Genomic DNA, 24,688 nt, shown 5'->3' on the forward strand with positions numbered 1-24,688 from the left:
AGTGAGAGGCCCGCGCACCGCAAAACAGAAACAAAAACAAAAACAAATAAATAAATAAGTCACGGGGGTGTAAAACAGAGCATAGTGACTATAGTTAATATTATATTGCATATTCAAAAGTTGCTAAGAGAGTAGATCTTAAAAGTACTCATCACAAGAAAAAAAATTGTAACTTAATGTGGTGATGGATGGTAACTAGACTTATTGTGGTGGTCATTTCACAGTGTGTACAAATATTGAATCATTACGTTATACACCTGAAACTAATACAGTGTTGCATGTCAATTATACTTCAATAATAAAATTTTTTTTAAATTAGTTTTTATTGGAGTATAGTTGATGTACAATGCTGTGTTAGTTTCTGCTGTACAGCGAAGTGAATCAGTTATACATATACATATATCCAGTCTTTTCTAGATTCTATTCCCATATAGGTCATTACAGAGTATAGAACAGAGCTCCCTGTGCTATACAGTAGATATATATTGGTTCTCTATTTTATATATAGTAGTGTGGATATGTCAGTACCAATCTCCCAATTTATCCCTCGCCTCCTCCACTTTCCCCCTTGGTAACCATAAATTTGTTTTCTACATCTGTGACTATTTCTGTTTTGTAAATAAGTTTGTTTGTACCATTTTAATTCAAAAGTTAAAAAAAAAAAGCCAAAATCCTTACCAGGGCCGACAGGGCCCTCCATGGGACTCTCCCTTCCCCTCTTCTTTCTGACATTATATCCTCTGTCTTCCCCTTCCTTTGTCCTGATGCAATGGTCCATCTACTGTTTTCCTTGTCATTCCAGGCACACTCTGATATCTGGGCTTCGTTCTTCCCTCTGGCTGGAGCACATTTACCCGAGAGAGCTGTGTGGGCCACTCCAACTCCTCCAGGTCTTTGCTCACAGGTCACCTTCCTGGTGAGTCTTCCCTGAGCACATTTTTAAACATCTTACCCCCCGCCCCGCTCTGGCTTGCTCTGTCCATCTTCCCTGCTTTACTTTTCTCCATAGCACTTATCACTCTCTGATGTACTATATGTTTTATTTTTTGGTTTATTTTCTGTTTTTTTCTCAGCAGAACATAAGCACATTTGCTTTCTAATGTAGCCACAGAACTTAGAGCAATACATAGCATGTAGCAAGCACTTAACTATTTATTGAATGAATAAATGAATGAGTTCATTAAACAGACCCCCAGTAGTGACAGGGAGAACAAGACAGCTCAAGAGTCAATGGAATTGTCAGAGTCCCAGTTCATGGTGACAAGGCTAGGTTTTTGGGAAAACAAAAGCAAATAAGATGTTCATGTTTCTTAGATGCTCATAGTAGAGGAGCCATATACAGGATGTTATCAGTTTGTCAGAGAATGATCAATGCCTGTGCTCAAATAGATTGAACACAGCCAGAGGCTGGCATCAGGACTCTAGCCCTTCTGTGAACGTCTGTAACAATCACTGTCTCACCCATTCACCCATCCATCCATCCATCCATCCATCCATCCATCCATCCATCCAGTCTTATGACAGTTGTTTATCCAATGTTTTTGCAAAACTGGCTTTGCATTGCTCAGATTTTCTGAACATCTCTCCTACAGAACTGAGCATTTTTGTGAGCAGGAATCTCCACATCATTAAATCTTGAATACTCCCATTCCCTGACATGAAGTCTTGAATGAATGAACCTTGGACAAGGGGTTGTGCCTTGTTTTTTCTCTTTAAAACCTAAGAGAAAGAATAACGAGAATGGATGAATCAATATACTAAAGGTCTTGGAATTTTTCACAGTTAGAGTTCAGATGTTTCTAACTGGTGCTGGGTACTCTCCCCGTGCTGCACATTTGCCTTTGCTCATTCAGTTGTGCCCTCCACATGAGATGGCTGATCTCCCACGATCATTTCCTTTCATTTGGGAACCTGGTAAACCCAAGGCTGGTCCCAACGCTGGAAAAGAGGTTTCGTTCCTGGTTATTTATTCCATTAATTGCTAGGTTGTTTTTGTCTATCTCACTGACTTCATTTCTCTTTCTCGCTCCATATTCTACTTGATATTAAATAACTGTAGACTTTTCACACAATAAGGCTCTTAAAATGGGTGTGTGAGTGTTCCTCTAAACATATTTTAATTTCTCACTCTGTCTTAGTCTGCTTAGATTGCCATAACAATAATATCATTAGCTGGGTGGCTTGAACACGGGAATACATTTTCTCACAGTTCTGGAGGCTAGAGTCTGGGATCAGGGTGCCAGCCTGGTTGGGTTCTGGTGAGGCTTCTCTCCCTGGCTTGCAGATGGCCGTCTTCTTGCTCTGTCCTCATGTGGCCTTTCCTCAGCGCATGCAGTTGGGAAGAAAGATCTTTCTCCCTTCCTCTTCCTATAAGACTACCAGTCCTATTGGATTACGACCCCTCTTATGACCTCATTTCACCTTAATTACCACCATAAAGGTTCTTTTTCTAAATATATCATTGCATTGTGAGTTAGGATTTCAACATAGGAACTTGAAGTGAGGGACACAATTCAGTCCGTAGCACGGCCCTTCTTCAGATACACAATGTCAAGTATCAATGGGGTTAAATTTGTTGTAACTTTAATTTGATCATAACTTCAAGCTGTGTTTATGCCCAGTTTTTATATTTTCTTCCTCACTTAGCATGCATTTCTGTTCACTACTTAAATCAACTTCAGGGAATGTGATTTATAGATTAGTCTTGCTTTGCTCCCATTGTCAAGTTTTTACTTTACTCTGAATCTGGTTCCTTTTATTTTTGTTAAAAAGACAGGTCAGTATGGAATCCTTCGTCCCCATTAAACACTTGGTACTCGTTGTCCCATCTAGCCCTCATCTCCTCTATCTTATCTGTAGTTGCACAGACATAAACACACACACACACACACACACACACACACACACACACTCTTCTCATGGTTGCTTTCTTCTTTTTTTTTCCCCTCCTTGGTACTAGTATCTTTTATTTTTGTGAATAAAGCCATAATGTTAGAAGATTTATCAGTGAAATTTTCCTTTGTCTATCTTTTTTTTAATATTTTAATTTTATCAGAGTATAGTTGATGTACAATGTTGTGTTAGTTTCAGGTGTACAGCAAAGTGATTCAGTTATACATATACATGTATTCATTCTTTTTTAGATTCTTTTCTCATGTAGGTTATCACGGAATACTGAGTAGAGTTCCCTGTGCTATACAGTATGTCTCCATTAGTCATCATTCTTGTTTATAATAGTGTGTGTATGTTCATCCAAAGCTCCTGATTTATCCCTCCCCACTACGTTTCCCCTTTCATAACTGCAAGTTTGTTTTCAATGTCTGTAAGTCGGTTTCTGTTTTGTAAATAACTTCATTTGTATCATTTTTAATATTAGATTCCACATATGAGTGATATCATATGATATTTGTCTTTCTCTGTCTGACTTCCTTCACTTAGTGTGACAATCTCTAGATCCATCCATGTTGCTGCAGATGGCATTATTTCATTCTTTTTTATGGCTGAGTAATATTCCATTGTATATATGTGCCATATCTTCTTTATCCTTTCATCTGTTGATGGACACTTAGGTTGCTTCCATGTCCTGGCTATTGTAAATAGAGCTGCAATGAACATTGTGGTACATGACTCTTTTTGAATTATGGTTTTCCCAGGGTAAATGCCCAGTAGTGGGATTGCTGGGTCATATGGTAGTTCTGTTTTTAGTTTTTTAATGAACCTCCATACTGTTCTCCACAGTGGCTGTATCAATTTACATTCCCACCAACAGTGCAAGAGGGTTCCCTTTTCTCCACATCCTCTCCAGCATTTATCGTTTATAGACTTTTTGTTGATGGCCATTCTGACTGGTGTGAGGTGATACCTCATTGTAGTTTTGATTTTCATTTCTCTGATAGTTAGTGATGTTGAGCATCTTTTCATGTTCTTTTGGCCATCTGTATTGTGTCTTCTTTGGAGAACATGGCTGCTCTCTTCTAATCATTCGAGTTTCTGTTAAAAAACTTCACTGAGATCTTGCCCAACTATCATATCTACAGAAGTTAGTCCCATCACATCACCTATTTTCTTTTCTCTCTAACACCTAAGACTACCGTCATTTTGTGGATGGGTAAAATGAGGCTAGAGAACATAAGGGATTTGTCCACAGTTGCTCAGTTTCTGAGCAGCAGAGAGAAGGCCTGAGAAGCAGAGGGTGGTGCTCAAAGGGGTCTGGAGGTAAACCTAAACTATTACAAAACTTATCTCCTAGCAGTCCCAGGCCTTCCCTCATAAAAAGCAAGACAGCAGTCATTGGCTCTAATTGCTTCAAAGTCTTTTCATAGTGGCCCTTGCTTCTTTCCTTTTTCTGTTGCCTTGATAAAACTGTCTGGCAGAGTGGAGGGACAAGCATGGAAGGACACATTTGCCACATATAGGGTTGACAGATTTAGCAAATAAAAATGTAGAAGCACAGCTGTCTTTGAATTTCAGATAAACAATGAATATTTTTTGAGAATAAGTATGTCCCGTGCAATGTTTGGGACATACTTAGGCTAAAACATTATTTGTGTTTCATCTGCAGTTCAGTTTAACTGGACGTCCTGTGTTTTATCTGGCACCCCTAACCAGATGGCTGCTCTACAACTACATGCATCCTATAGATAATGGTTGTAAGCCTCAGGTGAGTGTGCTGGGGAAAGAAAACAAGCAATAAAGTCCCTTTGAGCTCTGTTGTTTTATTTACTTAGGTGAAACTCTGATGTTCTTTGACAATAGAAACAACACCACAAATATTCCGAAAAGAATATATATTTTACTTTGGAAGCTTTGACTTATATCTTTATCAGCTCAGTTGCTTTGGTTTTCTGTGAATTCACAGCATTTAATATCTAAGCACCAAAGGAACTAGAAAACTGCATGAGTTCATCACCGCTGGACTCGTGTTTGGGTAAACTTGGACAAGCTGATTTACCTCTCTCATTTGCAAAATGAAGATAATAATAGCCTGTGTCTTATAAGATTGTGAGGGGTAAAGGAGAAATTGTATATGAAAGTGGCTAGTCCAGTGCTTGCCATATAGTAGACACTCAATACATAACAGCTTCACTTTTCTTGCCTCACCACTCCATTTCTGAGAGTGAACAACATCACATTCCCAGACCATGGCAAAATATTAGGCTGAAGAAATTACTGTTATGTCTCAAAGAAATTATTACCCTTACTTACCAATAACCAGATAACCAGCAGAGCCAAACCAATCGATTTGTTCATTCAGGCATTTATTCAGCAAGTATTTATCGAAGACCTAACATGTGCCAGGGGCAGTGATCTAGGAGCTGGGGACACACGGTAAACGGAGCGAAGTTGCTATTTTCCCATGAGAATTGTTTATATTACAGTGTGTGTGTGTGGCGTGGGGACGCAGATGATGACTGGATAAGCAGGAAAACGTATTATATCACATTTTACATGGAGCAACCAATTAGGGCAAATGTTGTGAAACGGAGTCCTTGAATTTGGTTGTGTGGAGATCACTGGTGGCCTTGATAACAACAATTGTTCCCTGAGGTTGTTTAAGGGAACGAGGGGAGCAGCAGGAAGTAGAGAAAGGAACTTTGCTAAAAAGCAAGGAGAAAAAAAAATGGGTGGCAATTCAAAGGGGATATGGGGTTAAAAGACTGGATTTTTTAATGGGAGTCATGATAGCATGTTTAAGCCGAAAGGAATGACCAATAGAGAGGAACGGATAATGCAGAAGGCAAAGGACAACTCTGGGAGTGAGTGCTTGACAAGGCGATAAGGCAAGAGACTCCAGTGGACAAGAAGATTTGTGCTTAGAGTGCTACCGGGACCTTTTACTCGCTGCAGAAAGATGGGAGGTCGAATATATGAGGTTGAGGGTACAGGGGCTTAGTCAACTCTGCAATGGGAACATGTGGAAGTTCTCTTCTACCTCCTCAGAGAAGTAAGACATAAAATACTTTCACTTCTCTTATCAATAATTATCAATTATTAAGTTGAAAATAATTACTGATGTTAGAAATGACAGCTTCCTCTTGCCAAACACCCACTCATATTTGGGATATGTATCCTTGTCCCCCCACCCCTCCTGTGCACAGCGGATTGATACTTACTTTATTCGCAGTCAGCTCTTTTCAGCCCCCTGTGCTGTTCCCAGGCGGAGGTGCTGGTATTTCGATGCTTTTCAGCCATCACATGTTTCTCTCCATTGAGATAAACTTCTTCCAGAAGAAGCTGCCCATCTTGACAAGTCTGTTTTGCGTCTGTGCTCCACTGCACAGCCAGACCTGAAGGTGACAGGAACTGACAAACTCTCTGAACTTGTCCCATTGGATTTGTCTAATGGGCCTTTCCCTGACATAGATGAAAAAGTCATTGACAGAAACAGACCATTTACCAGGAACCTGAGCAGAGGTATAAACAGCGACAGATGAAATAGGTCTCGAAATAAAGCTGGGAAATGCAGGACATATGTGATGGGCTCAAGGAGATCTCTGCTTTCAAATGTCAAGATGAAATGGACGGTGTTGGGTTTTGCAGCCTCGAGTCATTCAGCTGGTTAGTAAGAAAGCCAGTCCCCCACTCCCCATTTCTCTATCTACACCAGAGACAGAAACAGCTAAGTGGTGATGTGAGGGTCAGGGGTGGCTTTCAACAGGACACTCCAGACCCGAAGGGTGAGTTCTCTTTCCAAGGGCAGCGAGACCAAAAAGGAAAAAAAACAAAAACAAACAAAAGAAAAAAAACAAACAACAACAAAACCCCACCATTTAAAAATTTGCAGCCATTTAGAAATTCTAGTTGGAAGGCAGAATTCCTTCTTTCTTTCTTTCTTTCTCTCTTTCTGTGTTGGGTCTTTGTTGCTGCATGTGGGCTTTTTCACTAGTTGTGGTAAGCGGGGGCTACTCTTCATTTTGGTGCGCTGGCTTCTCACTGTGGTGGCTTCTTTTGTTGCGGAGCACGGGCTCTAGGCACACAGGCTTCAGGAGTTGTGGCATGTGGGCTCAGTAGTTGTGGCTCGTGGGCTGTAGAGTGCAGGCTCAGTAGTTGTGGTGCACGGGCTTAGCTGCTCCACGGCATGTGGGATCCTCCCGGACTGGGGCACGAACCCGCGTCCCCTGCATCGGCAGGCGGACCCTCAACCACTGCACCACCAGGGAAGCCCGGCAGGCGGATTCTTAACCACTGTGCCACCAGGGAAGTCCCTGAAGGCAGAATTCTTGTTGAAGGAAGCTTTCCAAACAGAAGAGTCACATCTTAGGAGTGATATTTTTAGGTTCTATAATCAACACCAAACGTGAACATCATATAAACTTAGTATTATCCTTGAAAAGCCCTTATATCACCCATAGAACATACAACCTTGTGTTCTAATTTCTATCCACACTGAAATTTGAAAATTATTGCAGTTGATTAAAGGAGAAAACAGAAGGGAAATCCGTGTGTAGATGTCTGGTCTTCAGACCATTCTGCCTCTAAGGCAGCTATCCAACCCCTAGCTTTGAATGAGCACTGGGTGGAGAATGCCATGCGCTCTTTTTGGGCCATAGGTTTTACTTTATTTCCTTTTAATATTAAACCTTGACAACCTTTATAAGTGGTATAGGATGTGTTTGGCATTGTGAGGGTTGAATGGAATAGTGACAGTGCATCAACTCCAGGTTGGGATGAATGTCTGAGTGTTGATTCATGCTGAAGTAATACCACCTCACTCTGTTTTCTTTAAGAAAAATCTTCAGATAGTCCAGTGGATATGTAAAGTCTGAGTCTCCTTTAAAAGGAGTACGTTGGCTCAATGAAGAGTTAAAATTGCTTTATTAAGGCAATTTAATTTATTAAAGTATTAAGGCAATTTCTTAAATGAAAAACTTAAAAAAAAAAATAAAACATGCAACCCAGGTAAGAGTGTCCTCTACCAAAAGATGGTTGGTTGGTTGTCAAAAGGAAAGAGAAGGACGTCTCGGTAGCAGCCCAACAATGGAGTCTGGAAACTAGCACTGTGAGGAGAGAGAGAGAGATGGCGGGGCAGGAAAGGCGCCGAGGAGGAATAGAGCCTGAGCAGCATGGGCGAGCAGAGAGGCCCAGCAAGGGCTGACGTGCTCAGGGAATAGAGACATCAGGCCTCCACTTTCAGTTTTCTATTCTGGCTTTTGAAATGCCCTGTGATCTTCTCAGTGCTTCGGTAGGGTCAGTGACCTGCTGCAGCTAATGTGGCTGGGAATTATGCAGTGGGTTAGAGTCCAAGCTGGGATGGGAGAACGGGGAGTGCTACCTAACCTTCCCAGGACCACCCTTACCCCAAGGGTAGAAGCGTCACTATTAAAGACAGATGGTTTTTGCAGGTCCGGGGGGAGGTGAACGGCAGCAAGAGCATCAGAGAAGTCCAAGGTGGAACAGAGATACTCAGGAGCTAGGCAGTGGACAGGACACAGCTGCAGGACCCCACACAGGAGTGGACTGAGACAAAAGCCCCTTCTCCCGAATATGCTAGCAGTGGCGTTGCTGACTCAGATGCCTGTGGGACCAGCCAGTAGCACACAGAGGACTGAAGGTGCTTAGTGTAAACTTAGTGCTGAGCTCCTTCTACTGCAATTAAGCTTCACATCTGCTAAGTTACCTTGGTTTTTAAAACATTGTGGGGATGAGTCAGACAGTGAAACAAAACATTTTCTTGGGTTTCCTACTGCTGCAGGCTTCCCGACTGTGGCCCCCGTCCTGGGGAAGGTAACCCTCTGAGGGGGAAGTGCCCTTCTCTACGATGTGGGCGGGACCCACGCCTGTTTGTGTTTTCAACAAAGAGTCCTGAGAAGTAGCACTGCCTGTTCACCCTCTCAAGAGAGGATTTATGAATGAGGGCCCGCGGATCATACCCAAAGTAGCATCTCTGCCTGCCCCACAGGACGCAGCTCAGCCTTCCGTCGTTATAGAGATGAGCAGAAATCTGTGCTATTTGTTTAGCGTTCGGGGGCTTTAAAGGAAACATGCACTCGTGTTTCTGCCCGCATTTCTTAGTCTGCCACCACAAGGCTGACTCATCCATCTTGGTCTGGGTTCTCCTGAAAGTAGAGTCTCAAAGACTGAGTGTAGATAATTATTTGGGATCCAGTCCCAGAAAACGGGAGGGAGGTTGTGGGGAGACTGAGGCAGGGATCACCATAGTGCATCATTGAGGTTTCCACTGTCTGTATACAGAAAGGGGCTGGGGCACTGATCCACGGACTCCTGTCTCTCAGTAGTTGCAGGTTGGGGGAAGGGAGCATTAACTCTTCTGTCTGAGCTTTCCTTGTGCGAAGCTCCTACGGCTTCAGAAAAGGCCCTAAGGCTGAAAAGCAGAGAGAGCTGGCTGAAGGAGAGAGCTTGAGGTAGGCATGAATTTAGGGGAGGGGGTGCGATGCAGGGCATGCAAAGTGTCTGCTACCATCTCTAATATGCAAGAGATTGGGACCCGTCATTCTCGGGCTGTGCCGAGGTCTGGGTGCTGCTGACCTGACCAGGACTTGGCTTGACAACCCCTCTTTTGCCCCCTCCCCACTGCTCCATTACATAAGCCCAGGATGCCTCTCCTAGACTGTGCTTTTCCTCCTTGCTTCTATAATACTCAGTCTCAAGGTTTTCCACACATCGGAATATGTGAAGAACCCAGCGTGTAGCAGCAACTCAGGGGAACTTTGTTCCCTTTTCTGCTTCCTCCTTTACCTTCTACTGACTTTTCCTTTTCCTCTTTCTTTTCCTCAAAAAATATGGTTGCCTGTCAGGTTTAAGTCCTGCAGACTCTTATCTCTTTTCTCTCCACTATCCCCAGTTATTTGGTCCCAGGTTCAGCTCTCCCCTCTATGTCACTACCTCCACTGGAATATCTCCTGGTAGGGTCTCTCTTCCCAGGTCTTGCCCTGTTTTAACCCTCAGCCAGCTCAGAATCTCCTGGCTATTTTTATGCTCAAGTTTAGGAACCTCGCCTCTAGCGTGGACTCTCCTATAGTTAGTTGAATGCTCCTTTTTGGCAGTCTCCCACTCACCCCAGTTCCATATGCCGAAAAGTGACCTGGCTTTCTACTCCCACCCCATGTCCCCCTCACTCTTCCCAGTATCCTCCCTGTCCCCACAGAAAAAGAAAACAGACTCTAGATTTCGGTTCATGCTACTGTCGATTCATATCTACATGTTTTCAACACCCTGGAACCACCTTTGACCCCTTAGCCTCTCTGGAAGAGGCAGTCTGCCTGGTGCTCATGGACCACAGTGTGGGGTCAAACAGAGGCAGTGGCAAGACTGTCTGGGGGGACAGATCAGGAGGTGAACAGCCGAGTTTGCTAGGGCTTCAGCAACACACTGGGGGCTATAGAATCTGAACGTCAAAGCCAGAAGAATTGTTAGAGAGTAGCTTGTACAACCCCTCATGCTACTGATGAAGAAACTGAAACCCAGAGAGATGAAGGACATTGAAAAAGGTCACGTGGCCAGTTCAGTCAAGAGGGACGGAGCCCTTCCTTCCCAGAGCCCTTTCTGCAATGACACCATTCAACAAGGAGCCTGTGTCAGGGACGTTTTAAGAGCAAGGAGCAGAATACAGAGCTCAAACAATAAAGTTATTTCATATAAAGGAAATTTTAGTTTAGAGGTGTCTGACTTCAGGGGACATTCGAACCAGGAACTTAAGTATTCCGACAAGGACAGGTGGATGGAGGGCCCTGATGAGCTGAATCCAGACCCTGTGACCCCCGGGATCATGTGTGAGACTCACATAGAAATAAGGGCTGTTGGAGACAGGGAAAGAAGACACTAGATGCTTACAGAGCCAACAAAAAATCACTACAAAATCAAAAAAAGGACAGAGGTATGTGATCTGAAGTCTGAAAGGTCTAAGGTCATAGCCAGACTATGTTCATTTCAGGACAATACGGATGGAGGACTGGGTTGGGGGTTGAAGCCAGAGGGAGCTCTGGGACTTCTTATTTGACAACAGGCCTTACATAATTAATCCCTGTGCCCTGAACATTCTTCCTGTCTGTTCAGAGGACAAGGCTACATTCTTGGGATGACCTAAGACTCCCACTGGAGAGCCTGGTGAGGTGGATGGTTTTGCTGTTTCTAGCGGATGGAAAAAGGGAGGGAGTCTGGGAGAGCTGCCTGGCCAGGACCTAGACCTTCTCTCTGGACAGTTGTCTTCCTTGGTGAGCTGGTCAGGGGTCAGGACCCTGTACCCTGTCTCTCATAGTCAGTAGGACTCGAGGCTCTACTTCTTCTTCACGGACATCAATCTCTTCCTCTTCTCCCCACTGCCAACCCTCAGCTTAGGTGTGAGTCTCCTGGTGTCTGGGCCACCGCTACAGTTTGCAAGCTGGTCGTCCAGCCTTGCTTCTTACCTGTTCCAGCGCATCACATGCCCTGTGCCAGGGTACTCTCCTCCAATACCAATTTTGTCATATTTCATTCTCCTGCTCGAAAGCCTTCAGTGAGCCCATACTCACTAAAAGCAGGAGCAGGTCCAGGCTGCTAACCTGGGTTCAAATATCACCTCCTCTGAGACCCCTTCATGGGGTGATCATTCTTGCTTCCAAACCCCAATAGCACTGAGTATCTGTCACACTTAGTTGGAACTGACCATTTTTCCTGCTTTCCATTGTGAATTTTGGTTTTATATTTCGTTGTCTCCTTACTCTGATTCCGTGATTGTGGAAGACAGTGGTGTATATATCTAACTATCACTCAGTATACAGCTCTGTGCCCCGTACGCGGTGGATAAACAAATAGTATTAATTCACTGGGGTTAGACTCTTGGGCTTGGAATCTTGGTCATTTAAGACTTTCTTCTTACCATATTTTTAAATCTCTAGAAATATAGGTTCAAATTATGAGATAGGAAGAAGATAAATGGGAGACATTTTCCTCCCCCTTTCTTACAATTAATTTTCCTTGTCTGTTTGAGTACATATCAGCATCAATATCTAGCTCTGACTTAATTTACTACAAGATGACTTTAAAACCTAACCAGTGTGCATTCCTAGAACTCAAATGGGCGTATGGATTGAAATACCAAATTTGTCATGTCTCCAGCATGCAGGCTCAGAGGAGGATCTCAAAAAACAAAACACACACACAAAACATGGGTTTAAGGCCCAAACAACTTTAAATGGGAGTTTTTGAAGCATTAAAAAATTTCACAGGAGTGTCCTTTGTTGACTCTCATCCATTTAACTACTCTGTAGTTAATGAGGCCAAAATTCACTGTTTGAAAGGTCTCAGCATCCTTGTCTTGAAATGGGCTGGGTGCATGTTTGGGGCTTCCCTAGCAGGGATAGATTTCAAATGGTACAGACTTCGGCCTTGGACAGTAGGAAATGAGGCTCCTTCAGTGACTTTTGGCTCGGGTAATGTGACACGGCCACTTGATGGGAATTGGAGGTACCCTGGTGGAGGAAAAACACAAAATGGAGAGAGTCAGGTATAAACCTGCCGCTTGGAGTTTTCCTGTAACTTAGGTTGGTCAAATGCTGAATCCCAGTTTATGTTCAAAACAAATGGAACCTCATTCTGTGACCAAAATAGATTGCTTGTTTTTATTGTTGATAAAGAGGCAGCCAGGCAGAAGCTGCCTTCACTCAAAGGGACCAAAATGAGGGAGTCCCTTGGCAGGAGTGGAGAAATAAAAGGCAAAGCACTGATAGGCCCCCTCCCCCCCGCATCCCACCGTAATTATTCTTGCTGTCCTTCCTCCTTCTGCAGTGGAACAATTGACTAAAAGATTAATACATAAAGAACCCCTTCCTGGGATTCCTTGGTGGTGCAGTGGTTGAGAATCTGCCTGCTAATGCAGGGGACATGGGTTCGAGCCCTGGTCCGGGAAGATCCCACATGCCGCGGAGCAACTGGGCCCGTGAGCCACAATTACTGAGCCTGCGCGTCTGGAGCTTGTGCTCTGCAACAAGAGAGGCCACGATAGTGAGAGGCCCGTGCACCGCGATGAAGAGTGGCCCCCGCTTGCCACAGCTGGAGAAAGCCCTCGCACAGAAACGAAGATGCAACACAGCCAAATTAAACCACATTAGAGAATGGCTGAAAACACTTAAAAAAGAAAAAAAAAAAGAACCCCTTCCTTTCTGTTATTACAGAGAGGCTGTGGAATTATTTTGTCTTCACCTGGGTGGGTGGGTGGGCTGGAAGGAGTGGTGGTGCCTGCGGGGAAGTGGACACAGCAGGGGCAGAGCCTGAGTCTTCCTGTGTCAATGGCATGACACGTGTTTACCGAAACGTTTATGCACACAGAGACTCACATATTTGGTCCTGCGACACAAAAAAATCCTAATTGTTTTTATGGGCTGAATGGTGTCCTCCCCAAATTCACATGTTGAAGCTCTAACCCTCAGGACCTCGGCATGTTACAGCGTTTGGAAATAGGGCCTTTAAAAGAGTAAATAATGTACAATGATAAGAGTAAATAAGGGTCATATGGGTGAGCCCTAATCCACTGTGACTGGTGTCTGTATAGAAAGAGGAGATTAGGACACAGACACGCACTGAGGAAAGACCACGTGAACACCTTCATCTAGGACTTTCGGCCTCCAGAACTGTGAGAAAATAAGTTTCTGTTTAGGCTTCCCAGTGTTCGGTACTTCGTTATGGCCACACGAGCAGGCTGATACAACTGTCAAGAAAGAGCAGAGGGAGAGAGAGAAACAGACTTAAAATGGAAAAGCACAGCTTCGGGGCAACCCTGAGTTTTATTATGAATGAATAAAAGAAGTAATCCGTTCATCCATTCAGTATACACTTTTATTTCAGACCCTTAGAGGGTGGCACGTAGCAGCTGGAAGAAGCCCTCCCTTTCCTCATCCCCAGTAGAGAAAATGAAGCATACCAGGGAGGTTTAATAACCTGTGCCCGTCTCTGGGAGGCAAGGATGAATCTGGGGATCCACCGATCACTGCACACATAACCATGACCACTGGAATTAAATAACTATTATCTTTTCATATTTTCACTGAACCTAATCTCGCAGAACCAGTGTTATCCCCGAACTTTATGTCCTCACTTTGTATATAGCCCTGGCTTGAATTGTGAGTGTTCAAAATAGATAAAATATTTAATATCTTTTTATTGCCCCTCTCAGCGACGCGCAAGGGCCTGGCTGGCCTCGCGCATGCAGTATGGACGTGCGGCTCGCTCACTTAGCTGCTCTTACCAGCTGCTTTGCAAATGGCTCTAGCAGGTGGTGCAATGTGGGGGTGGGGGAGGACTTGCAGTCTGTCCCTGGAGACTTGGCGAGCATCTCTGGGTAAATGGGTAAAGTACCATCTTGTCGGCTGGAGAAGCTGAAGCTCCCCACGCCCCCCTTCTTGAGCTTATTTCTCCCTTCTGACTCATGTCTGCTGCCTCATTTGAGTTACTGTGCAAACGTTTAGCCAAGAAGCCATACCAGGCCTTGCGCTTATTTACGACCCCCCCAGGGAGTCACAGGGAGGCACTGAGGAGGATTCCATGTGGAGCTTTCTGGTCAAATAAGGACAAAGTGAACCACGCCTTCCATTCTTAGCCAGTGAAGTGTGTGCTTCAGCGTGCCGTGTGCTGGGCGCAGAAGCCTCCCCCAGTGCAGGTTGATCCTTTCCTGGCTCCCCAGTGACCCCAAAGTCGTAGAGCCGTGAATTAGAAGAGGGAAGGGTGGAATATTGTGCCGGGACAGACAGTGCTGGGGGAGAAGAGGGCCCCCTGTTTGCTCCCCTTTCTGAGTTTCCTACAGGAAGTTGATTGTTCATTCTAAGGCAAAAGTGCTTTTGCCATTGTGTATGTCCTATTTGGCAGCAGGAAGCCTTTTAGAAAAAAACCCTCAAAGAGGGGCATGAAACAATGCAGTCAGTCTAAGACATATATGTGTGTATGTGCACACACATGCACGTACATCCAAAACAGAGCCCGAAGGAGTGGAGCTGCCAAACTGGAGGAAGGACCACAGGAGAAATCAACCTCAGTGGGGCGATTTGAAAATCAGGGTGACCCTGGCAGGGTTCCGCACTTGAAAAGCCTTCAGGTGTGCTTGCCACCAGCCAGAAAATTTGCATTTGCTCTCTGTGACTCAGGCCTGCTTCTTCACCTTGTGAGGGACACAAAAACTCCACACACCTGGCCAGGAGGACTTTAGGAGCCAGTGAGGTGGATGGGTACTAATTAAACAAAAAACAGCTCTTCTGTAGTTCAAGACCAAAAGCACAAATGGTCAACACTGGGGGTGGGGTTTGATGACCAGGGGAGCAGACCCTTCCAGAAGTTCTGATGCTGTGCTGTTATCCCATTTGCTTAGTAAACGATAAGGCTAACATCTAAGCAGTAAGACCTACTGTGTGCAACCCCCCAGGTAGCAGGCTGTCTAGTGGAAATAGTGTCAGCTAGGACTGTTCCACCTATCAGCCCTTGCATGGAGACTTGCCTGTCTGTAGAAGGGACCTAATGCTACCAGCTGTGTACTTTTCAGGGTGGTCAGGAGGAGAAAGCAGACAAAATAGTGCATGCTGGTGCTTGGAACACTGTAAGCGCTTTACGAGGCATCTGAAGACAAGAGGGTAAGTGAGCTTCCATTTCCTCCTTATATATTGGTGCGCAGCACATACTTGGATAATCATGATGGGGAGGGTTTTAAAGGAATCCCTCTGGGGTAGAGACGGAGAATGCTTCTTTATAAGCTTTTATAAACATTTATAGCTAAAATAAAAGAGCAAAAGGAAAAGGAAATAGACCCTAGGCTTCCCATAAATATTTTCCCATCTCTTGGTCCTTTTTTTTAGAAGCATCTCTTTCTGTCCCATCCTCTCCAGCCCCAGCCCCTTTACCTGCTGCTCCTGGCTTGTCTCCAGGGAAATTCCTCCCCTCCACCCTCCATTACAGCTGTCCGCAGGGGAAGGATTCCCCACTCTGCTGGCTTGGAGAGGTAAAAAGGGCCCACTGATGGGAGCTGTTTCTCCATCTCTTTAATCAGCTTCCATCCCCGTGCATGGTTTTATCAAGGAGCCTCTCTGACACACATGCTTTCACAGCTTGGATAACGAGGGCTGGCTCTGCCTCACTCCCCTTCCCACCCTTCTTCTCAGTCCCCCCCCCCCCCCACCGCCTTCCCTTCCCCTGCCACATGCTTTATCTAGAGAACAGCCTTCAGGAGCACTGGGGACATCCCCATCCCCTTCATCAGGGTCAGGTGGCTGTGCAACTTGCAGGGAGCGCAGACCCTTGCAGGCAGCATGGCTGAGATGTGAATTCCCTGCATGTACATCACGGATACACTGTGAAGAATCCTCTTTGGGGGAGGGGGGAGGGATAGGAGGAAACAAAGGAGGACAAAAGAAGAAAGGTGGGCAGCTCAGGACTGCACCTCTTTATTGTTCATTTCCAAATGAGATGGCAAACCTCCGTGAAGTCCATAGGGGATGTGTCTGGCATGAGTCAGCAACCAGTACAATTTACTGCCAGTTGATTAAATTAGCATTTGTTATAAGCCAGAAAGGAAAGGGGGAGGGTGTTGTGTGCAGGGATAGATGTAGAATGAAGAAAATCTTCTTCATGCCTTTTGAATTATTTATGGCCTGGAACATTACATGCTAAAACCTAACCAGACTTGATAGAGAGAGCCTGAGAAGGATTCTCTCTTCCCTTAAAGCCACAGAGCACAAGCTTTTGGTCCCTTGGAGGACTAGGAGAGTGCTAACAATGACAGGCTAACAGTGAGAAAGTGGAATTCCTAATTTTATTGTGACCTTGAAAACAGAAATGCTGCATAGAAATGCTGCTTCCACCAGGCACAGGAAGACTTAGGTTTCTCAGTAACCTTGTGAGCTATGGACATGAATGTGTGACTGTGTTTCACTTTGATTTTGCGGACTGGGAACTGGGATGACTGTCAGATCAGTGGACAAAGGATAGGTCTCTTCGATCTTTGCCTCTGGCTTCCAGCCAGATGGGAGAGAAACAAAGACTCTGGAGCCTCTGCCTTCGTCCCCGACTCCTCTGCCCGCTCCCTCCTTTTCTCTCCTCTCAGAGCCGATCATTTGGATAGAGTCTGCTGACTGCTCTTACATTTTGGGAAATCTTGTCTAATTGTTTAGGGTGTAAAATGAAGTGATACAATCTCAGAGAGGGGCCCTCCTTTTGGACGATGTGTAACGCAGAAGAGAGAACTCCATGCTGGGTGTGGGTGCAGGGAGCTGGGCAGGGGGGCGGTGAGTGTATGCTCAGGGGAGAAGCGTGTGTCAGACACCCAGCGGCTCCAGCTGGGTACCGAGGTGGCCTGGTGAGCATCTTTTGTTCTTGGCTCTCTGACTGCTGGAAGCAGCAGGACAGCCCACTGTTCGTCCTTAAGGTCTGAAGCTTTTGTCTACGAGCCCCAGTAAAAAGACGAACTGTTGGGATCCCCCTGTAGATTCATGGCCTGCCCCCAGAATAGCTTGCAGGATAGGACTCCTTCTTTTCACCTGAACTGTTGCCCATGAACCACACTGTAATCAAAGGTTTTCACTGAAGTAAAGCATCCAGGGGCATGTGACTCTTCCCGAGAGATACTAGAAGACAGGAGTAAGGGAAGAGTGGCTGAATGAGGGAAAGACAAAAGCAGCGTGGCAGATAACAGGGACTAGAGTCAGACAAAGAAATGGGACATGTGCTTTGGCAAAAAACAAAAACAAAAAAAAACAGGGAATGCAGTCATTTCCATGCTTTATCACTGCTAGCTCAATTTACCCATCAGATAAATACATTAAAAAACAAATTGAGTCCAAGGCTGACCCTTTAGTAAGAACTAAATCATTTCTTCCAATTCTTAGTCTAAGTCCTATATTTTCACCTGCATACAAACGAAACAAAGCAGGTGGTGTCTATTGCAGTCTGAGTAAATGAGGAACACCCACATTTTTCTCATGGAAAACAGAAAGAATCATAGTGTTGAACAGGAGCGTGGGGTTTTCCCTCCATCCCCATTTCAGCACCGGAGGGGATCCATGTACCCCTGGCCACAGCTGAAGGGCTTGGACCCTATGGCATACATACCATGCAGGGCCCACCTCTCCCATAGCTACACCAAGAAGTAAATCGAGGTCATTTTCATAACTGAGGCAAAACCTCCCTTTCCACTAGAATTACTGAGATATTTTAGGCAAATGCAGTTTTCCAAAAAATTAAATGGCAGAATTTGCGTTTGGGAACTCATTAAAAAGCAGCGAGACTTCCTGTATTGCATCAATTATAAATAATTTGGAGGAAAGAGGGTTTGCTTTTTTCTTTTAAAGAAATTATCTGGAAAATTACCCAGGTCTTCGCTTCCTCTTTTCAGATGAGATCTGGACAGATCTGTGTTAAATTCTATAACCTAATTAAGGATGGGTCTAGATGATTAAAGCAGGGGAAGAAACCAAGAAGCCCAAAGTCTGCCCTCAGGCTTGTCTCCAACCAGCCTTACCTCTGATAAGTCAGTTCATCTCTCCAGGCACTAGTGTCTTTTTTTCTCCCCCCACTGAAATGAAGCCAACCCCTTTTGCCACTTGTCTACTTTATAGGAATGCTCTAAAAATTAATATTCACTGTGAAACCAGGAGAGCCTCAGAGGAACGATCCTATCTCAGTACGAAGCATTATCAGTTTTGTTTTGCCTGCCACTCTGAGTTGGCAACGATATATTGTTCAGAATCTTTCTAAAAATCTCCCTTCTTTTTCTGAACCCCATGACCAATAATGATGGGAAACAGTGTACTGGAATAAATCCAAGAAAGAAATAATTTTGCCTGTTTATCAACTCAGCCAATAGGGTTTTTTTTTTTTTTTTTGCGGTACGCGGGCCTCTCACGTCGCGGAGCACAGGCTCCGGACACGCAGGCTCAGCGGCCATGGCTCACGGGCCCAGCCGCTCCGCGGCATAGTGGGATCTTCCCAGACCCGGGCACGAACCCGCGTTCCCTACATCGGCAGGCGGACTCTCAACCACTGCGCCACCAGGGAAGCCCCAACCAGTAGGTTTTAAAGCGACTACGATCATTTTAAGTGGTTCAGTGATGGTATAAGCTATGTACTATTGAAGGAGCTTCAGTTGCTGACAATCTTATCCTTCCTTGCCCAGGTTTTTCTTAGTGTTAAAATTGGTATAGAGAGGAGAATGACGATTTGAGTCTCAGGGATTTGGGGAGGCGAATCATGCTGAGGAGCTATGTGATTTTGGTTACTAAATGTTTGTAGAATCTGTCCTCACCCTTTCCATCCCTAACACCCCATTTTGATTCAGGATCTTATTGTTTCTTGCCTGGATGTCTGGAGCAGCCTTGGAAGTGGTCCTCTTGACTCTAGTTGTTATCTGTTAAGCAATTCTCTATACTGCTGCTGAGAGTAATTCTGGAAAGAAGGCTTTGGCTTCTTGGAGCCTCCACTGCCCAGTAGATACAGTCCAGGTCCTCCCGGCGAGGGACTTCCATGCTGTGTTCACACCGTAGCCGCCTGATTCTCCAGCTTCAGCTCCCATCATTCCCTGCCTTACAGATTCTTGTTCAGCAAAAGCAAACTGCATGTCCTTTCCCGCCATGGACAGTGCTGCTATTTACCTTTGAACTTTTACCCTTGCTGCCCTCTCTGCCAGGACTATCTCAAAGCAAGCAGACAAAAACAGACAGACAGACAAGGAGCGCCCATAACTCCTTATTCACCCTTCAGAAGTCAGATCGTGTGGCACACACCCTGTCCCCCTTTCCCCCCTTCCCCTCTTTCTCCTCTGGGGTGTGCCTGTCTTCTGGATTCTCCCCCTCTGAGAATCTGGGCAAGGCTATAGCATTAAGCTGACATGTAATGTTATATGGATCTTGATATATGCTTGTCTACGCCCTGAACAGTGAGCTCTCTGAGGAGAAGGAACTTGTCTTTTTCATATCTGTGTCCTAAGCAATACCTGCTTCAAGAAGGGATCCAGTACATAGCTAAGCACACACTTCTTAAGTGGCTCCTATGTGTAAGGCACTATGCTAGGTGTTTGGAGAAAGTGTCTAATACTAGGCTGTTCAAAGAGAAAAACTGTTTGATGAGTATATCAATGCATACTTGTAAAGTCTTTATTTTCCTGAATGAAAGATCCAGAGTTATGCAAATAATTAGCAGTTGGGGAACTCTGTGTCAACCGCGGGCCATGTGGCTGTGTGAAGTCATAGCAAGTTGCTTCTCTTTGCTGCCACCACTCTGGGGCCCAGGGTTTTCTTGTAGCTGTGACCTTGGGTATAGAGACCTCCCCCTTCTCTGAAGTTCTCTGCCTTGTATTCTGTTGCCATGGCAACAACCCACTTTCATTCTGGAACTTCACGCATGGGAGAGGGGAACCCTTTACTAACATGACATACACGATGAAGGTTATTTAAAAAATAAGTTGACAAGGTTAGTCATCAACGTATTATGCTAGTTCCACAAATTCCGATTTAGTGGTGGGATTGTTTGTTAGGTATTTCTGAAAATATTGAAAAATGGATTAGTGTCAGCATATGAGATTTGGTGTATCCTTTGTTTAAATATCGGTCTATGTGTCTGTTGTGATTCTTTTTTTTTTGCCGTACGCGGGCCTCTCACTGTTGTGGCCTCTCCTGTTGCGGAGCACAGGCTCCGGATGCGCAGGCTCAGCGGCCATGGCTCACGGGCCCAGCCGCTCCGCGGCATGTGGGATCTTCCCGGACCGGGGCACGAACCTGTGTCCCCTGCATCAGCAGGCAGACTCTCAACCACTGCGCCACCAGGGAAGCCCGTGATTCTATTTTTAATGCAAAAAATATTTTTATTCTCTAAGTATATGGAAAACCTGTTTTCAGTCAATCTACCGTATCAAAGAAGAGAGCAACATTTCTAGAAGGAAGGCTGAGTGATCTTGAAAGGCTGGGAACACTAGGATACTAACACTTGTCCAGCACTGTAACAAATCTGCTGTTAAAAGATATGTGGAAACATAGTAACGTATCATTTAAAGTACTTTTCTGGAATAGAGTCAGAAAAAAAAAATTGCTAGCAGACTTGCTTTTTAAACTCCTTTATATATTCAGGTGAGCAAGTGCAGATAAATATTGCAGAGCCTATTTCATTGTTCAGTGACTGCACAAGCCTGATAGAGAGATTCCACGTGCTCTAATGACTCTAAGATGTCTTAGTCTGGTTCCGTGAGCCCAGCCTCCTTGTAGCTCAGCATCTCTTCTCTTTTCTCCCAGAGAAATCAGGATTCTCTTCCTAGTTCAAATAGGGGCTTACCCCTGGCTTAGACTGAGTTCCTTTTGTCTCTTTACCCAGCCAGCTTCTCTCTTCTAGTTTCCAGCTTTTACCCCCAACACAGACGGAGAACTCTGGTTTATTGAAGAGGCTGGTCTCTGCTGAGTTTCCGCATGAAATGATATGGTTCACTGTCTCTTGCCTCCAGATGCCTGGGTTCCCCCTTTGATCACATATGCCTTGCAACTCCAGCCCATTTGTCTTCTCTTGGAGGAGCCAGACAAGGTTCTCATTTATTCCCTGGCAATCAGCTATTGCCGTCACACAGAGACACACAGCACATGGGCATTATTACACCAGGGACATCAGTGCTCAGGCACGGGCCAGGGCGGGGTAGAGGTCGGACTGGCAGGCTTATCTGTGACAGAATTCATCAGTAGGCGGTTTTTCTGACAAAAACAAAGGTGACAGTCTTCTTAGCAGGCATCATTCTCAGTGGCTGCCCTGGGCCTGGCCCTACGTGGCCGCCATGATTAGTTCCTTATGACTCAACACATAGTTGCAGCCGATGAGATTGGGGGGCGCCTAACGGAGTGACCCAATTGGATTTTGTCCACTGAGATTCTGAACTCAAGAAATCTCAGTGATAGAGTGAGCAGTGGGAGGTTGGTATAGCCACAATGGGCCATGTCCAGGCTGAAGGTGTACGGAAGCAGAAACTAGGAGTAAGTAGAATCTATTGGGTAGAGAAAGGAGACACAGAGCATACAGTAAAAGTACGATAGTCAGGGGCCAAAAGAGAATGGAGTAGACACACGGAGGGGGAACAGAAATGCTGAAACAGAGAGAGGTGGAGGGAGAAGAGTGGAAAGAGAAGGGTGAGGAAGAGCAGGACCGGGAGAAGGAGAATACAAGAAAGCTGGAGAGAAGGACGACGAGAGGGAGAATCCCTAATCTACTTCAGTTCCACTCAGGTTCCCATGGGATAGCATAGACTAGTCCTCAAAGGAGCCAGCTCATCTTGGTTCAAATCCTGGCTCATCACTTACTAGCTTCGTAACTTTGGGCAAGGTACTTCATCTCCTTGTACCTTAGTTTCTTCATCTGTAAAGTGGGTATAAGTGCAGTATCTACCTGATAGGGATATAGTGAGAAACAAATAAGTTAACACATGTAAAGTACTTATCAGGGTGCCTGGAACACTATGTAAGTGTGATCTATTTTTACTATCAAAGTTCTTGGTTTCTACTGAAGGTCTCTCGTACTGCCTCACGCGGGTCCTGACAGCAGTCACCATCCCCCCAGACTCCATCTGAGTTGAACACATTTGTGAATATCTGCTCCTTATGATCAAAAACAGCTTAACTGTAACACCTTAAGGGTACTTTCCAAATTTTAAATGTAAAAACGAGTCACGTTTTCTTTTGAACTTTATAAATTTAGGATAAAAATAGAAACCAAGTGTGTGCCTTGTGGGAACAGAAATAGGCAGAGTGAAAGAGGAGCTTTTCAAAGAGTGTACATTGTCAAAACAAGCCATCTCTAATTTGGGCAAATGGGGAGGAGAGCTGCCTGCACCTTCCCTCCCTTAGGGTTACTTCTGGGTCTGAATGCCAGATGGGCCATGCTTTCCTTTATGGAAAGCTCTCCTTACTACTTTATATTGAATAAACATGCTTGGTTTTTGTTTCATTCCATCATATTATTTCATTTATTCCCTGAATATTGCAGCCTTCTCTCCTTTACTTCTTGGCAAAAGTAGGATTCCTGTACCATCAACCCACTATCTGACAGTGCTCACCGTGGGTGATTTTGTTCCAAGAGTTTTTACAAGTGTTGGCAGCAAAGTTTCATTTTCAAACACTGAGAACAAAGGCCATGGATGTGTCCCACAGTAGCTAACACTGTCCCAAAGTCTATTTTGTTCTTTGCATATGGGGAAAGGAGACCTCAGCTACGAGAGTATTGCAGACCTATGGTTGCCCTTCTGGCATAATGACAGTATTAGTTTGCTAGGGCCATCTAACGAAAGTACCACAAACTGGGTGGCTTAACAGAAATTTATTGTCCCAGAGTTCTGGAGACTAAAAGTCTGAAGTCAAGATGTTGGTTCCTTCTGAAGGCTGTGAAGGAGAATCTGTCCATGCCTCTCTCCTAGCTTCTGGTGCTTTGCTGGCCATCTTTGGTGTTCCTTGGATTCTGCTCCATCACCCCAATCTCTGTCTTCATTTTCACATGGCATCCTCCCTGTGTGTGTGTGTGTGTGTGTGTGCGTGTGTGTGTGTGTGTGTCTGTACTCTCTTTTTGTAAGGACACTGGTCATATTAGGATCCACCTTAACGGCCTCATTTTCACTCTATTATCTCAGTAAAGATCCTATATCGAAATTAGGTCACATTCTGAGATGCTGGGGGTTAAGGCTGCAACATAACTTACCGTGTTGACACAATTCAACCCATAACACTGAGATATTTGAGAAGTGAACACTGAAATGGCTCTTGGGGTTGACGGGGTGGTGACTGGGCTTAATGTCGTTTGCTGTTAATGGAGTATTTGTAAAGCAAGCCCAGTGGCTATAAAAATTGTGAATCATACCCTCATTGCTTAATACTTTCTTGGCTTTTGTAATTTTATACTCTCTTGTTTTTTCTATACTGGCCTTTCCCCCTTAAAATCCTCTGCTTGTTTGCACTTTCACCCCTTTTCTTCCCCATCTACACCCTCTCTTCTGGGAATCTCATCCAGTTCTGTGGTTTTAAGTAGCATTATTAGGCTGATGTCTCTCAAATTTATCTCTCTGTATCTTCAGCCCTGATCCCGCCCCTGAAATCCATGCTCATATATTTAATTATATGTTGTCTTCTTGTCATATTCACTTAGATGTTTAATGGGCATCTCAAACTTTTACTCTCTAGAACTGAAATCCTGATTTTCTCCCAGAAGTATGCTCCTTCCTTTGTTTTTTCTCAGGAAATGACACCTCTGTGGTTCAAGTCAAATCCTTGTAGTCCTCCCTGAAATCACTTGCTTTTCCTCATTTCCCACCTTTTGTCAATACAGCTGCAAGTGGTGTTGACTCTTCTTTTTTTTATTGAAGTATAGTTGACTTACAATATTAGTTTCAGGTGTACAACCAAGTGATTTTTTTTATAGTGAGTTATATAGATTATACTTCATATAAAGTTGTTATAAAATATTGGCTATATTCCCTGTGTTGTACATTACATCCTTGTCACTTATTTATTTTATACCTAGTAGTTTGTACCTCCTTCACCTATCTTGCCAAGTTGACTCTTCCTCTAAGATCTCTCCAGCATCTGTTTAGTTCTCACCAACCTGTGGCCCCCATGGCAGTCCAGGCCATCAGCATCTCTCACCTGGATTACTATAATAGCCTTCTAAATGATCTCTCTCCCTCTACTCTTTCTGTCACAACTATCCTTCCTGTTGGTGTTCAGAGTCAGCTAAGTCAGATCTTGCTCCCCCCCTTTGCTTTAAA

General features: G+C 44.6%; 1 protein-coding gene across 1 annotated transcript in view; it reads left to right on the forward strand.

Annotated features, from left to right (window-relative positions):
• The window catches only part of LOC137225992 (transcription initiation factor TFIID subunit 4-like), a 289,701-nt gene that overhangs the window by 222,438 nt on the left and 42,575 nt on the right, over nt 1-24,688 (forward strand). Inside the window, exons 5-7 of the mRNA XM_067739937.1 lie at nt 803-916; nt 4,562-4,660; nt 15,464-15,551. Of these exons, the coding sequence (XP_067596038.1) occupies nt 803-916; nt 4,562-4,571 (124 nt within the window). The 3' untranslated portion in view covers nt 4,572-4,660; nt 15,464-15,551. The remainder of the gene's footprint in view (nt 1-802; nt 917-4,561; nt 4,661-15,463; nt 15,552-24,688) is intronic.

This window comes from Pseudorca crassidens, chromosome 6 (genome assembly GCF_039906515.1).
Source record: "Pseudorca crassidens isolate mPseCra1 chromosome 6, mPseCra1.hap1, whole genome shotgun sequence".
Classification (NCBI taxonomy): Eukaryota; Metazoa; Chordata; class Mammalia; order Artiodactyla; family Delphinidae; genus Pseudorca; species Pseudorca crassidens.